The sequence below is a fragment of the Manis javanica genome, chromosome 8, assembly GCF_040802235.1.
Source record: "Manis javanica isolate MJ-LG chromosome 8, MJ_LKY, whole genome shotgun sequence".
Taxonomy (NCBI): domain Eukaryota; kingdom Metazoa; phylum Chordata; class Mammalia; order Pholidota; family Manidae; genus Manis; species Manis javanica.
In genome coordinates, this window is record NC_133163.1 from 74,459,669 (window position 1) to 74,473,962 (window position 14,294).

Consider the following 14,294-nt stretch of genomic DNA (forward strand, 5'->3'; position numbering starts at 1 on the left):
CACAAGTGACTCCATTTTGGGCCTCTTCTATCTTTTTCTCTTCAACAAATTCTTTTTTTTTTTAAATTAAGGTTTCATTGATATACAATCTTATGAAGGTTTCACATGAGCAACATTGTGGTTACAACATTCACCCATGTTTTCAAGCCCCTCTCCACACCCCATTACAGTCACTGTCCATCAGGGTAGTAAAATGCTATAGAGTCACTACTTCTCCATGCTATACTACCTTCCCCATGACTCACTTACATTATATGTGCTAATCACAATGCCCCTCCATCCCCTTCCCCCTCCTTCCCTCCCCACCCTCCCCAACCCCTTCCCTTTGGTAACCATTAGTCCCTTCTTGGAGTCTGTGAGTCTGTTGCTGTTTTGTTCCTTCAGTTTTGCTTTGTTGTTATACTCCACACAAATGAGTCAAATCATTTCGTACTTGCCTTTCTCTGCCTGGCTTATTTTACTGAGCATAATATCCTCTAGCTCCATCCATGTTGCTGCAAATGATAGGATTTGTTTTCTTTTTATGGCTGAATAATATTCCATTGTGTATATGTACCACTTCTTTATCCATTCATCTACTGATGGACACTTAGGTTGCTTCCATAGCTTCGCTATTGTAAATAGTGCAGCTGTAAACATAGGGGTGCAGGTATCCTTTCAAATCGGGGATTTTGTTTTTTTCTGGTAAATTCCTAGAAGTAGAATTACTGGATCAAATGGTATTTATATTTTTAGTTTTTTGAGGAACCTCCATACTGCTTTCCACAGTGGTTACACCAATTTACATTCCTACCAACAGTGTAGGAGGGTTTCCATTTCTCTGCATCCTCCCAACATTTGTTATTTCTTGTCTTTTGGATAGTGACCATACTAACTGGTAAGAAGTAACATCTCATTGTGGTTTTAGTTTGCATTTCCCTTGATGTGAAGCATCTTTTCATTTGCCTGTTGGCCATTTATATTTCTTCTTTGCAGAAGTGTCTGTTCAGGTCCTCTGCCCATTTATTAATCAGATTATTTGTTTTTTGGGTGTTGAGGTATATGAGTTCTTTATATATTTTTGACATTAACCCCTTACCAGATGAGTCATTTACAAATATAGTTTCCCATACTATCGGGTGCCTTTTGTTCTGCTGATGGTGTCCTTTGTTGTGCAGAAGCTTTTTGGTTGATGTAGTCCAACTTGTTCACTTTTTATTTTGTTTCCCTTGCCTGAGGAGATGTGTCCAGGAAAAAAGTTGCTCATACTTATGTTCAAGACATTTTTGCCTGTTTTCTTTTAAGAGCTTTATGAGTTATTGACTTACCTTCAGATCTTTAAGCCACTTTGAGTTTACTTTTGTGTATGGAGTTAGACAATAACCCAGTTTCATTCTCTTACATGTAGCTGTCCAGTTTTCCCAACATCAGTTGTTGAAGAGGCTGTCTTTTCTCCATTGAATATTAATGGCTCCTCTATTGTATATTAATTGACCATATATGTGTGGGTTTGTGTCTGGGCTTTCTATTCTGTTCCATTGATCTATGGGCCTCTTCTTGTGCTAGTACCAAACTATTTTGATTACTAGAGTAGATAGTAGAGCTTGAAATCAGGGAGCATAATCCCCCAGCTTTGTTCTTCTTTCTTAGGATTACTTTACTAATCGAGGTCTTTTGTGGTTCCATATGAATTTTATTTTTCTAGTTCATTCATTTAAAAATGTTCATATTTTGATAGGGATTGCATCACCTGTTATTATTTAACAAATATGTTTATTATGTATTAATGTACATCACAATCTATTCATTCAGTCAGTCAGTCATCATATTTATTGAGTGCCAGGCACCATTTTAGGTATTGGGGTTACAGCAGTGAATAAAACAAATCTCTGGCCTCAAGGAAATTATCTTCCATATCCTAAAAGACACAAACCTTCATCTTTAGTAAACATAAATCATTAGTGAAAACCAATTAAGCAATGAAAGTTTCCATGTCTAAGCACTCAGAACTGGAGACACCTAAATCCTTAGAAAGAATACCAAGGCCCTGTGACAGACTGGGCCCAGCTAAGATGTTAAGGATACACAGCCTGCCTCAGGGAATGCATCTTAATCTTTTCCCACTAGTGCTGTGCTGGCTCCATGGAATCCAGCCAAGTGCAGCAGACAGAATAGTAATCTGCTGAAATTTTTGTCTCTAGTGTCAGAGCAAGGATACATCACTATCTCCAGAAAAGCATGAATTAATTGACCATCATAACAAAACAGGGTCTGTTCCATACAAATTGTCAGGTCTGCATAAACCCTAAAAGATACAACTTTCTTTGAACTTATGAATATGTCCAAAAGGCAAACAGCATACACTGCAAAGGGCCTATTGACTTACTGCATCTCTTGATCTCATCTTCCTTTCTTTCTGACTTGTCTTGGCCTTTCTTTTTTATTTCCTTCCTTTTTGCTCACTAATTTTCATCTGCTTTGATGCACCACTAGCTCAGGAAGCCACTAGTTAACTGTAGGCAAGTCACTGAGACTCTAGAAGAAAGCTGGCTTAAATGAAATCAGGGCTTCCTCTGACTCTGGACATATAGGTGCAAGGAGGACAGTAGAGTGGGAACATGGGTTGTGAGTTTCCTTCAGGAAGAAATCTGGCTCCCCTGTTAATGACCTCAGACTTCATAGCTCTATTACGAAGAACAAGAATAAGTTGCTTGTCTACTGGATCCAGAAAAAAAAAATCAAGAATGGAGTAAATGATTAACTGCACTAGTGGGGGTGAGTATTTAATAGTATGGGTAACTGTTGTATACTTGAAACCAATATAAGATTGTATATCAACAATACCTCAATAAAAAAAAGAATGGAGTGAATGAGGTTTGGGCTCTATTCCTCAGCATTAACAGATATTTCTTACCTGTTGTTTCAAAAAGTATTAGAACATGACAGTGTTCTTGTTCAACTATTAGCCTAGCGGCATGTTTCCATGCCATATCCCTCTTTGTACAATAGGTGTCAGCCTCACACAGCCTTTCTTTTCCTAAATCCATATTCTTAAGAAAACGACCCTCTTACCCACCCCTCCCCTGGGTAAAAGGATCAATTTCTTCCTATCTTAAGCATGCCAAACGACAGTAAACAGTCACTCAGATATTGGAAACACAGCTATATTAAAGTCTTGGAAAATGACCAAGCAGAGGACCCTGGGAAGGGGGTGACAAATGTTGAGGGTGGGAGGATGGATGTTAAGTGTCAGCATCAAGGTGGGTCTCTATAAGGCATAGTTATGACACCAACTCAAGAAGATGTGGACACTGCCCTGATCAAAGGTCTCCTATTTACCTCAGGCAAAAAAAGCTGAGGCATCAGCAAAAAAGATATGTAGTGTCCCAGGATAAGTTCTCAATGAAAACCTTTGATACCCCGATTGTCCATGAATAGATTGAGTGTCTTATCTTGGACCTCAGGTAAGTTACTCTTCTGAACTTTAGTTTCCTAATTTTTTAAATAGGAAAAAAGTAATGGCTTCATCTACCCAAAGTATTTAATGAGGAGGAGGGGGAAATCACATATTGAGCATAAAATAGTGTGTAAACTGTAAAGCGCTATTTAAAAGCAAATAAAGAGAGAAGAACAAAAGACACAAAAAATGTAGAATAGTTATGAATAAAGAAAGAATTCTGTGTTCAAAATTTAACAGTTCTATATCATTTCTGTAGATTTTTCTCAACATATTATACCAAGACTTCTTCTCTCTCTCATGTTCAATGTTAGTCATATGGCACTTTGACCCACTTAGGGTTTAATTTACAAAAAGATCCCACTCTGAAGAGAGCCATATATTATGACTAAATGGTCCTGATCAAAGAGGGGAGGTTCCTTTCTTAGCTTGTATCATTAATGATCATAAGCCACTGGTAAACTCCAAGCACTAAAGAAATAGAAATATTAATCTTCAACAACCTCTCCTTTCCAATTTGGTGTGCTTAGTAGCACTATATCCCAAGAATACTTTTGGGATATTATTTATCCCAGTAGCTTCTTAGTTCATAAACGGAGGTGGCTAACGCTTACCCTACTAAAGCCACTTCATACTGGTTTGGGCAGGAGACCTTCAATTCATCACATTGATGGTTTATCTCATAGTAATCTACACCATTTAATTAAAAACACAAACATTACTGAAAGAACTCACATTTGAGAAGCTGAAAGATTACTTGTTTTATACCTTGATGTTGGAATTTGAGAAGTCTTCAAATCAGATCATTTAAAAATGAATCCATTGAATCTGTGCTCCGCGCTTTCTAATCTTGTCAGGAATGGCCAGAGGCAATTCAAAATTATTTCGTTTCCCATGACTCATCCTCTCCCGTGGAGTTTTTTGCTATATATTCCCTGCCTCATCTGTTCTTTTTTTTACAAATCCTTTTGTTATCTCCACCCCCTAATTTTTTTTTTTCCCTGAGGCTGTATCTTGAATTAGCAGAAGGAGAATGAATTGAACTCTCAACCTTTGAAACCTCTTTAATACTTGCTGAGTGGTCAGGGGACAAAGTGGAAAGGCTGCTTGTTAATTGGACTTTACTCCACCTGGAAATGCCTTGCTACAATAGCTCAACCACTCCCATTTTAAGGAATTGATTATGCATTTTCTTCAAAATGCAAAATCTTTTGGAAGATTTTCCGAATGAGGCCAAAGTCCTGTATCTAATGGTCAGCTTGGGGAACTTAATCTCTTCAACTCATTCTAAAATCAAGTACTTTCGCATAATATATTTAATACAGATTCAAGGTAATTTTATTTTAGATTTATAGTATTGTCTGCTATATTGCTTCTTATTGTTTCTCCAAAGTGTCTTTCGATTATAAATAGACATGATTGCTCTCTCAGGTAAGGCAGAAGCTTCTGGGTGAAAAGTCTTCAGGGAAGCCAAGACACAGTATGAGCAAGGTAATAAGTTAGTTGTCTCTTTACATCAACAATCGGCTCCATGATCACAGCGGTGCCAATAACTCCCCCCTCCCTCACTGTCTGACTCTCAAATAACTTACAGATTGCAGAAAATATTAGAAGCTGTGGAAGGCCCCACTCCACCAGACTGTGTCATTCTTTCCTGGGACCAGGGTGGGAGTCATTTTTGTTCCGTCTCAATTAACACTAAAAAGGAGCTGTGAATCGTAAGGCTACCACCTCTTCCTGGTGATTGTGCCTCCACTATATTCTTCACAGCTCACAATTATACACAGTGCATTTCTTTTCCATTTTTCTTAATTCTTTTCTTCCCATTCCCCTCCACGACCTGCGTATTTCCTCCAGAAACTTGATCATGATGTCTCTACAACCTTCTCTCCTGTATCCTTAAATGACCCAGGAATATTTTAACACTGTCACCGGTGTGTTTCTGATGGCACTGAAGGTGTCTGCACCCTGCGTCCCTTACAAAGCTCACAAATGCTGTGTGACCTGTATAACACTATAGTAGCTTCTGTACTCCCCCGCAACAGTTGACCGGGAAGGATTTTACTTGCATTTCTTCCGAGAAAGATGGAAAAAGAGAGATGATTACAAAGAGATATTTTAGTCCATCTTCTCGGTGATCGTCGGAGGCTACTTGCTAATATTTAAATCTAAGAGGAGGAAGGAGACGGAGTGAAGATGGAGAGCAACGCGGAGTGGGGGCGGAGCCAGAGCCAGCTCAGCACATAAAACCCCTCGCTGAAAGGGAAGCGCGTCCGTGTGCGCAGAGCCACTCTCTTGTAACCCAGAAAGATGGGGCAGTCTGGGCCGTGAGGACGCAGATCGCAAGAAGGAAAACAAGGACAGGCGACTAGCGGGACAGAGCAGGACATCTGGAGAAAGCGAAAGGCAAAAGATCGGGAGGGGGGAAAAAAAAAAGAAACCCACAGCAGCAGGTGGCAACAAGATCTAGAGCAAACCGGTCGGGTCCACAGTTGTTTTTCTGGAAGAGAAGAACCGACCGGAGGATTGCCTGTTTCCCCTTCAGTTAACGAAAACTACTTTTATCCTCATCATAAAAGAAAAGGATAAGGGGAGGTAAAGACTCTGTTTTCTTAGGGGGAGAGCCGAGGGCGATCCAGACTAGCGTCTGAAATAAGCCACTGCCTGGTACAGAGTGCAGTACCATTCTGGTTTCTGAAGATCCACATCGCCTTCAGAATTCCAGCTGGCGTAGCTGTACAGTTCTATTTTTATATCTAAATATCTATGTCTCCTTCCCTCGGCTTTTAACCACACTTTCCTTGTTCCTAAGCACGAGTGACAAGAGTGTCCTTAATACGAAGTAGGGGTATCTTCCGTTTTTTCTTTGATTTGCTTGGGATTTTTTTTAAGACGGTAGGAAGTGGTCCTCATTTCGGAAAAGGACGTTTTAATTTGGAAGTCTGTATAAATAGATTGGCACTGTACGCATTTAGAAGAGAGATACCTTTCAGAGGTTAAAATACTGAGAAAGATGGAAAAAGGGGCCAGGCACCGAAACACCACTGAGAAGAGCCACTCCGGTGGGAGCCAGTCGGAGGTCAGCGGAGAGACTGGTTCCGGAGGGGGCGGAGTAGCCCTGAAGAAAGAGATTGGATTGGTCAGTGCTTGCGGTATCATCATAGGTGAGTCCGATTCCTTTGCCCACCTAACAATCCTCCCGCTTCCCGGGGGACCTCCTGTGGGACCTTAACTCCTCTAAGCACCATTTCTGCTTCCTGCTCCCTTAGAATACGATTGTCATTTACCTGTGCTGTAAACCCATCCCCAGTGGTCAAGTTGAACAGCTATAGGAAGTGGTGTATGTTGTACATCTCTTGCTGAGCAGTTCTGTTCATAGAACGGACCTAAGGGGTGGGGGTCGGAGGCGGGGTCGTCACACCGCTGGCTGATGGCCAGCTTGCAGCCATCTCTTCAGCAGGCTGTGGGCCAGCTTTTGAGATATATTGAGTAGATGTTTTGTTGTTTTGTGTTATAGGAAGCTGTGGGCCTAGGGAATGTGTAATAATAAAAATAACTGCAATGGCAATAATAATGCCTTGCCTTTCTACAGGTTTTTCATCAGGCAGTACTTTCACTCTGTGAAGTAGATGTGACAGGTTGATACTCTCATATCATTGATGAGGAAATAAATTATGGAGGAAGAGACAGAGTGTGCCTTTCTGTAAAGGTATAGTTTGCAGTTTCTCTAGTGCCTCACAGAGTCCACCCTTCTCTTAACAACCACAGAAGACCCTTCAAGGCTCTGGACTGGAAGTGGGAGTGACTAGTGTGTGGAGTCCAGGAGGAACTGACTGCTGCAGTGTGTCCCAGCGGGAGGCCTTGAAGCAGAGGAGCCCGGGTGCCCCTGAGAGCGCCAGGGCAGGCCACTCCAAACCCTTAACTGCACTCTACAGGGCAAGAGGCCCCAGTATGGCTGCATCTCTAGACAACACATTGGCCTTATTCCAGAGAGGGCCTGGAGGTGACTGGGCAATGGCATGTTACTGTCCTTACTTCAGAGGGTGAGAGTTTCTTCTGCTGTCTTTGGTAGCGGGCTTTACCTTCTTCTCAGAGAAAGGTGGTCTGGACATATTTGTATTGTCTCTCCAGGTTCCTTGAAGGCTTATTTTGTCCTGTTGCCCACAGATCAGTTTCTCTGGATGACCTCATGTTCCATGCAGTGGCACAGAGACATTTTGACACCTGAGCGATAGTGACACTGGAGAACACCCTTGAAATAAAATAAAATCAGTACAGTATTCAAATAATACTCTTCACCTCTACACCCAAACTTCAGTGATCATGTTATCTCTATTCTATTTCAAAATGGAATCCCATTTTGTCTAGTTCTTTGGCTCTGGGAGGTTTTCCAGGCATCTACAGTTAAAGAAAGATAATAATATTAAAATATATATATATTGACCTGATCTGAATCACTGATTACCTTTTCTTTGCCTCTCCTTTATCTCAATTGTTCTTAAAGATGAGATCAGCAAAGTACTCAATATGTATAGCACATGCCAATTTAGGTCTGTAAATAGCCCCAGAGCCTGTTACCTCTTTTACCACTTTCACTGATAAGATTAAGCATTTTCCTCCCTTTGGGAAGGTTCTGATTCATACACAGATGTGTACACCCACATGCACCCATATGCAGTTAAGCCTCTTGTTATGCCTCAGCCTTGCTCACCCACCCCTACACATGTGCAGTTATTTAAGGGTAGAGGATATTTTCCAATATACTGAGGTTGTTTTGGTCTCTTTCTTTAACATTTTTGTAAGACTATGAAGAAATGGGAGTGGTCAGATATAAGAAGTACAATTTCAGATGAGGAATGTTGCTACTGATTGGTCCATACCCTCATAATTACGCTTCAATGTGAGAATAGTCCCAGTGATCCCATTAGCATTGCCATAATAAGAACAATAATTCTGGTGTTCTGTGGTGAAAAGAGATCCCAAATATGTGGTTTCTGAGAAATCAGGATATTTTTCCAAAGTGTGAGTATCCTTGTAGAGTTAATAGACACTATTCTACCTCCATTTAAGCAAGGATAAGATGTAAATTTCTCATTTAGGATGATAGGGGGCAAAATCCTTTCTGCTTCCCCTCCTGCATGGCTGTTGAGCTGTAGATGTGCTGAGCAGCTGCCCTGTCCTCTTCAGGAAAGGGTGCTAGTGGACGACAGTGATTCCAGATTTTCCAAGACCAAAAGCAAAAATAGAAATGGCATTTTCTATGCAGAATTCAGTGATCTGGTGCTCAATGTCGATGCTATGGAAGAAAGAGAATTAGAAGGCAGAAAGAAAAAAAGGAAATTTCTTAAGAGAGTTTCATATGCATTAAACGGAGAACATTGGAAATTGATATGGTTGAATTGTGTAAGAGCCAAAGAAGACCAAAGTTAAGTGAGTGGTAATAAGTACAAGAGAGAGAAGTTCTCTCCCAGAACCAGATTAATAAGCATCTTAAAGGAGATGGGGAAAGATAGAGTAGAAAAGATAATTCTGGGATATTTTGTAGGTAAAAGGAAAACAACTAAATTGTTACTTCCTCACACAAAAGAATATATATTTTATACATCTCTAAATCTTTAGTGCTTAGTGAAGTGCCTGACATGGAACAATTACTCAAGTGATTGTTTAATTTGATTGATTCCTGGACAAAAATATGAATGCAGTAGTAATAATAAGTATTCATCTGAAGGGCTGTTGGAACACTGGCTTGAAAATCTTTAAGCTAGGAATAATTTCATCGACCTGGACAATTAGATGGGGCCATTTTGATATTTTAAACTTTGCCCTAACCTAACCAGCCTATTGCTTTCTATGTACTTGGCTAAGGAAATCTGTTGGCAACAGATGAACTTAGATTTCATCATGAGTGTACTGTCCCCCAAAATCTAGAGAGAGTGTGACAAAGCAGCAAAATTCATTTATTAATGATACCAAAGCTACTACTGCTAGTTATCATTATTAAACACTTATTATATGCCAAACACTTGTCCAATTACCTAACATCATTATCTTTTTTTACCCCTCACAATAATCCTATGTAGTAAGCACTTATTACATCTTCCTCCAGTTAAAGAAATAGAGGCTGAGAAAGATAAGCAACTTGCTGAAGGTCACATGGCTAAAAAATATTGAAGCCAAGATTCAAACCTAGAGTTTGTGTGCATCCTGAACTCTTTAAGCATTATTCTCAACTATTTCTATTTTTTATGCCTTAAAAAATAAATAAAGGAAAAAGGACGTTTCCTTTAGACTCTGGCCAGAGATCCTTATTCGTTCTTAAAGATGAAGCAGTTAGTGTTGTGTTCCCAGCCAGGAGGTGTCCCATGGAAAGGGGAGTTGAGCAATCAACTGCGAGTTGAAGAAGGTTAATATTCCTGGTAAACTGCAGGAAGATGTGTGGGGCAGCCCAAGGAACATCAAGCTACTACAGGATCTGGCCCTCACAGACCATGCTCCTGTTAATTCTCCCCCATGCACACCTTTCCTCCACAGTCCAGCATTCTCCCCAGCCATGGTAGAGGTGCCCACAGTGTTCCTGGATCTTTAAAGTCACCTTATATTAGTTATGTAATTAGGTACTTACCTAGAATCTAGGGCTGAAGGCATCAGACCAGTTGCAAAGCCTTAGGAAAAATATTCATAATATGTCAGATCCTTTTGTTTTTAACACATTGTGTGTTAGGAGGAAACTTGGTATATTTGCTGCAGGGAAATGCTACATGCAGGTCTACTGGACCACTCTCCCCAACTAACAAGATGTTTAAAAAACCGTATTTGTTGAGCTCTTACTAAATGCCAGTTCCTATGTTATTAACTCTTTGTATGTATTACTTTATTTGATTCTGAACACAATCTTTTAGAAGTAGATATTGTAACTATCTCTATTGTAAACATGGGGAAATTAAGTCACAGAGCTTGTAGGTAATTTGCCCAGGGTCACACAACTGATTGTTGAGCTGGTCTAACTCTATAGCCAAAGCTCTTGGTCATTCCCCTCTTCTAATTGGTAACCAGAGAAGAGGGAAGGAGGCTGGGGTGTATCATGTGGTAAGGGAATGAGCCGTGGAGGGCCTTACAACCCTGAAACTGGAGCCTGGAAAGACCATGAATGTCTGATACTGAAAAAGTTGGGGGAAAAATTGTCTAAGGCTATTTGTCAAAAAAGAAGTATGGCTATTAGTATAACTATAATGAAATGGCATTGGACTAATTTGGAAATTTTCAGACCAATGTGTTTTACACCACATTAGAAGAGTTTACATTTTAGTCTCCAATATGATGTGTTAACTTTCTAATCCCCAAAATGCCTATTGGATGTTAACAGAGAGATGAAGTGTGAAAATTGCTTCTTGAGTTTGTTTTTTCTTGAGTTCAATTTTTTTTTTTTTAATGTGGAGGGATTTGGATTTGGTTCATTCAGGATGAAAACATGCTTAAAACACTCATTGTTTTCAAAGAAAACTCAGAGCCAGAAGCCAGCTAGGAGACTTCTCAAAACAAACACCTCTTGGTGAATAGGGAAAGGTTATACCCAGCAGGGTAAGGATTATAATAAGTGACTACCATTTACTGAGCATTACTGTGCTCCAGATGCATAATACCTGTTTAGCATTTTATGAATATTCTCATCTAATCCCATGAAATAAGTACTGTTACAAAAAGGAAGGGTTTGACAAAGCAAAACTGAAGGAACAAAACAACACAGACTCAACAGACTCCAAGAAGGGACTAAACAGTTACCAAAGGGGAGGGGTTGGGGAGGGCAGGCGGAAGATGAGGGAGAAGGGGATTAAGGGGCATTATGATTAGCACACATAATGGAGGGGGTTCACAGGGAAGGCAGTATAGCACAGAGAAGACAACTAGTGACTCTATTGCATCTTATAGGCTGATGGACAGTGACTGCCATGGGGTATGTGCGGTGGGGGTGGGGGAACTTGATAATATGGGTGAATGTTGAAATCACAATGTTGCTCATGTGAAACCTTCATAAGATTGTAAATCAATGCTACCTTAATTTAAAAAAAAAAGGAAGGGTTTGAATGAAAAAGTAATTGAGGAAAGGCAGAGGCAGGATTCCCACCAGGTCACTGAGCTCTGAAGCCACTGGGCCAAACCAAAGTGCCCCAAGCATGGGGCTCCAGGGGCAGTGGGGACAGGGATCCTGTTGGGTTGCATGCTTCCTGTCTCCAGGAATGAAGAGCTCAAGGAGTGACCTGAGTGAGCCTGCTGCTGGCAGGGCTGCAGTATCTTCTCTCCAAGAACAGAGTCATGCGGAAATGAGTGACTAGGAAGAGATAGAGAACACTGGGGAAAGAAGATAGGAACCCAGCAGGTAAAAAATTGTGTCCAAGAAACATAGCCAAGCATCCCTTTTATTTAGAACAGCAAGCACACTGCACCTGGACCCAGTGACTTTCTCAGAGAGGCTGGCACCATAGATTCGCCTTTTCTGGATTACATCAGCTGATTGAAGTGGCATGGAGGCGTTGGGCAGACAGGTCGGGACTTCTCAGTTGCTGGGCCACCAAGATTTTCGGCTTTCTGCTTCAAGAATTTCTGTTGTTATTCTTGTTTTTTTATTGTTTGAAGTGGTAAGCAGGTGTCAAAAAAAGTAGGCATGATCAAATAATCCCCAACATATATTCTGAACTACTAAAAACAGCAGCCATTCAGCAGCTCAGACACTAGGGACTGTTCCTATCCAATTTTTAACTCCTGGCTGAGGATACACACCAGGCAGGACCAGGCCTTGCACCCCTCTCGGACTGCCTACAGAGCAGGCCCCCTGAGTCCCTTCGCCCCAGGGACCTGCAGGTGGCGAACTGCAGCCCGCTCCCTGGGACAGCAGTGGGGGCTGCTGGCCATAGGATTCGGATTGTCCAAATTTTAACATTCAGCATTCATTGAGCACATTATATGCTAGGCGCTGTGCTGAACACTGATGAATTTTATTTCTAAGAAGCAAAATGATCCCTCAGGTCTATTTTAAGCTATTTTATTTATAGAGTGAATGAACTTTGAGCTGAAAAGCTTTATCGATCACATCTCATCCCTGATCCTTTGTCACTGTCACAAATCTTCCCATTGGTTTGCTCCCTGCTTTAAGCATCTTCAGTGTTAGCAGTGATGTCACTTCTGGGGAGAGGGTTTCACAGTGTTACTGAAGATCTTCAGGGCAGCTTCACACTGGCCAGCCCATTGTGAAGGCAGATTACCCAGAGACAGAACTCTTGCTGCCAAATTATAGCGTGCTTTACTCATCTATATGCAGATTGTAAAGGTGCCTGATCGTACATCTGTGATATGTATAAATGTTTTAGCTGCTTTTTTAGAGTGCAATTCTGCATAGGGTGTTTAGTAAGCAGCTGATAAAGGCAGGTCAGTTTGCCTTAGAGATAAGCTGGCATTTGTTAAGCAGGCCCTACTGCCGACTGGCGGTAGAAAGCAAATAATGAATTTTCCCATGATCTGCATCATGTGTTGTGGAAAGGAAGGAACTGGGTAATCTAGCAGAACAGGAGGGGCTTTGGAGACAGTCTGGGGTTTGCAAACTGCCTCCATATTTATAGGCTTTGTAACCTGGAAAGCTGTCAATTTACTTACCTGTAAAATGGAAGTTTTTGTAGATTATTAAAATAAAGCTGGTATCCTATGGTATATATTCAATAAATAGCAGTTTCTCTCCTTGGATTCATTCTTCACCACCCCCACTTCCCCTCTCACCCCCAGCCCCCCACCACACACACACATGTGAATGCACTACTGAATTCTGATTCAGAAATTTAGATTGGACTTGATGAGGCAATGAGAAGAACTGGTCAGTTTAGCCCAAGCCCAACCTGCTTATCAAGCTGCCAATGCTTTTTCTTTCCCCTCTACTGATCTGAGTCTACTTACTCATCAGCATCCTTCCTGTACTTCCTCCCTTCCAGGAAACTTTCTGAATAGACCAAGCCAGTCACCTTTCCATCCACAGTATCTTGTCATACACTGCAATAACACTCATTCAACTAATGTTCTACCTTGTCAACTCTGTGTCCACTTATATGTCTTCACTGCTCCACACAGCTCCTTGAGGCAGGGACTGAGTCTTACTCATTTTCGTGTCCCCATATATTCAGCCTGGCATGTGGTAGGTGCTTAGAAAGTATTTGCTGACTAATAGCAGTCAGTCAAAAATCATCCATTGGAGATGTTCCTCAGCAATGTGAATATTCTTAACACTACTGAACTGTACACTTGAAGACAGTTTAAAGTGCTAAATTTAATGTTAATGTTTTTTAACACAATAAGAAAAAAATTTTGGCTTAAAACGGAGTTATTTCCATGAACAATAACGTTTTGTATTAAAAACAAACCCCTAAAACACCCAACTTCAAATCTCAAAGGGACTTTCAGGATAAGCCAAATGATGACATGAGGCTTGGAGATGGAACAGGGTTTCTCAACCTTGGCACTATTATCTTTTGAGCCAGATACTTTTTTGTTCTGGGGGCTGCTCCATACACTGGAGCACACTTAGCAGCGCCCCGAGCCAACACCCTCTAGATGCCAGTAACTCCCCTCCCAGAGCTGTGATGGCCAAAGTGTCTCTGGTCATTGCCATCTGTCCCTGGTAATGGGGAATGGTGCACAGTTGCCTCTGGATGAGCACCACGGAGGCAGACAAAGGCTGTCACTGCTGGTGCCTGGTTCCCCAACCAGACAGGGAGACGCTGGAGGCCAGTTACAAACCCTTAATGGGCATATTTGAGGGCTCAGCACTCCTAGCCCCTCAGGCCAGGATGCCTGTCTTTCAGGGGCTGGCAGTGGTGGT

General features: G+C 41.3%; 1 protein-coding gene across 3 annotated transcripts in view; it reads left to right on the forward strand.

Moving 5' to 3' along the window:
* The first annotated feature begins 5,692 nt into the window (after positions 1-5,692).
* The window catches only part of SLC7A8 (solute carrier family 7 member 8), a 47,622-nt gene continuing 39,020 nt past the window's right edge, over positions 5,693-14,294 (forward strand). For 2 of the 3 annotated variants that reach the window (XM_017665166.3, XM_073211511.1), the window contains exon 1: positions 5,694-6,600. In XM_017665166.3, coding sequence (XP_017520655.1) covers positions 6,450-6,600 — 151 coding nt within the window. In that variant the 5' untranslated portion in view covers positions 5,694-6,449. Of the gene's footprint in view, positions 6,601-14,294 lie in introns of all 3 variants that reach the window. The other variant, XM_037017439.2, reaches the window with a different exon arrangement.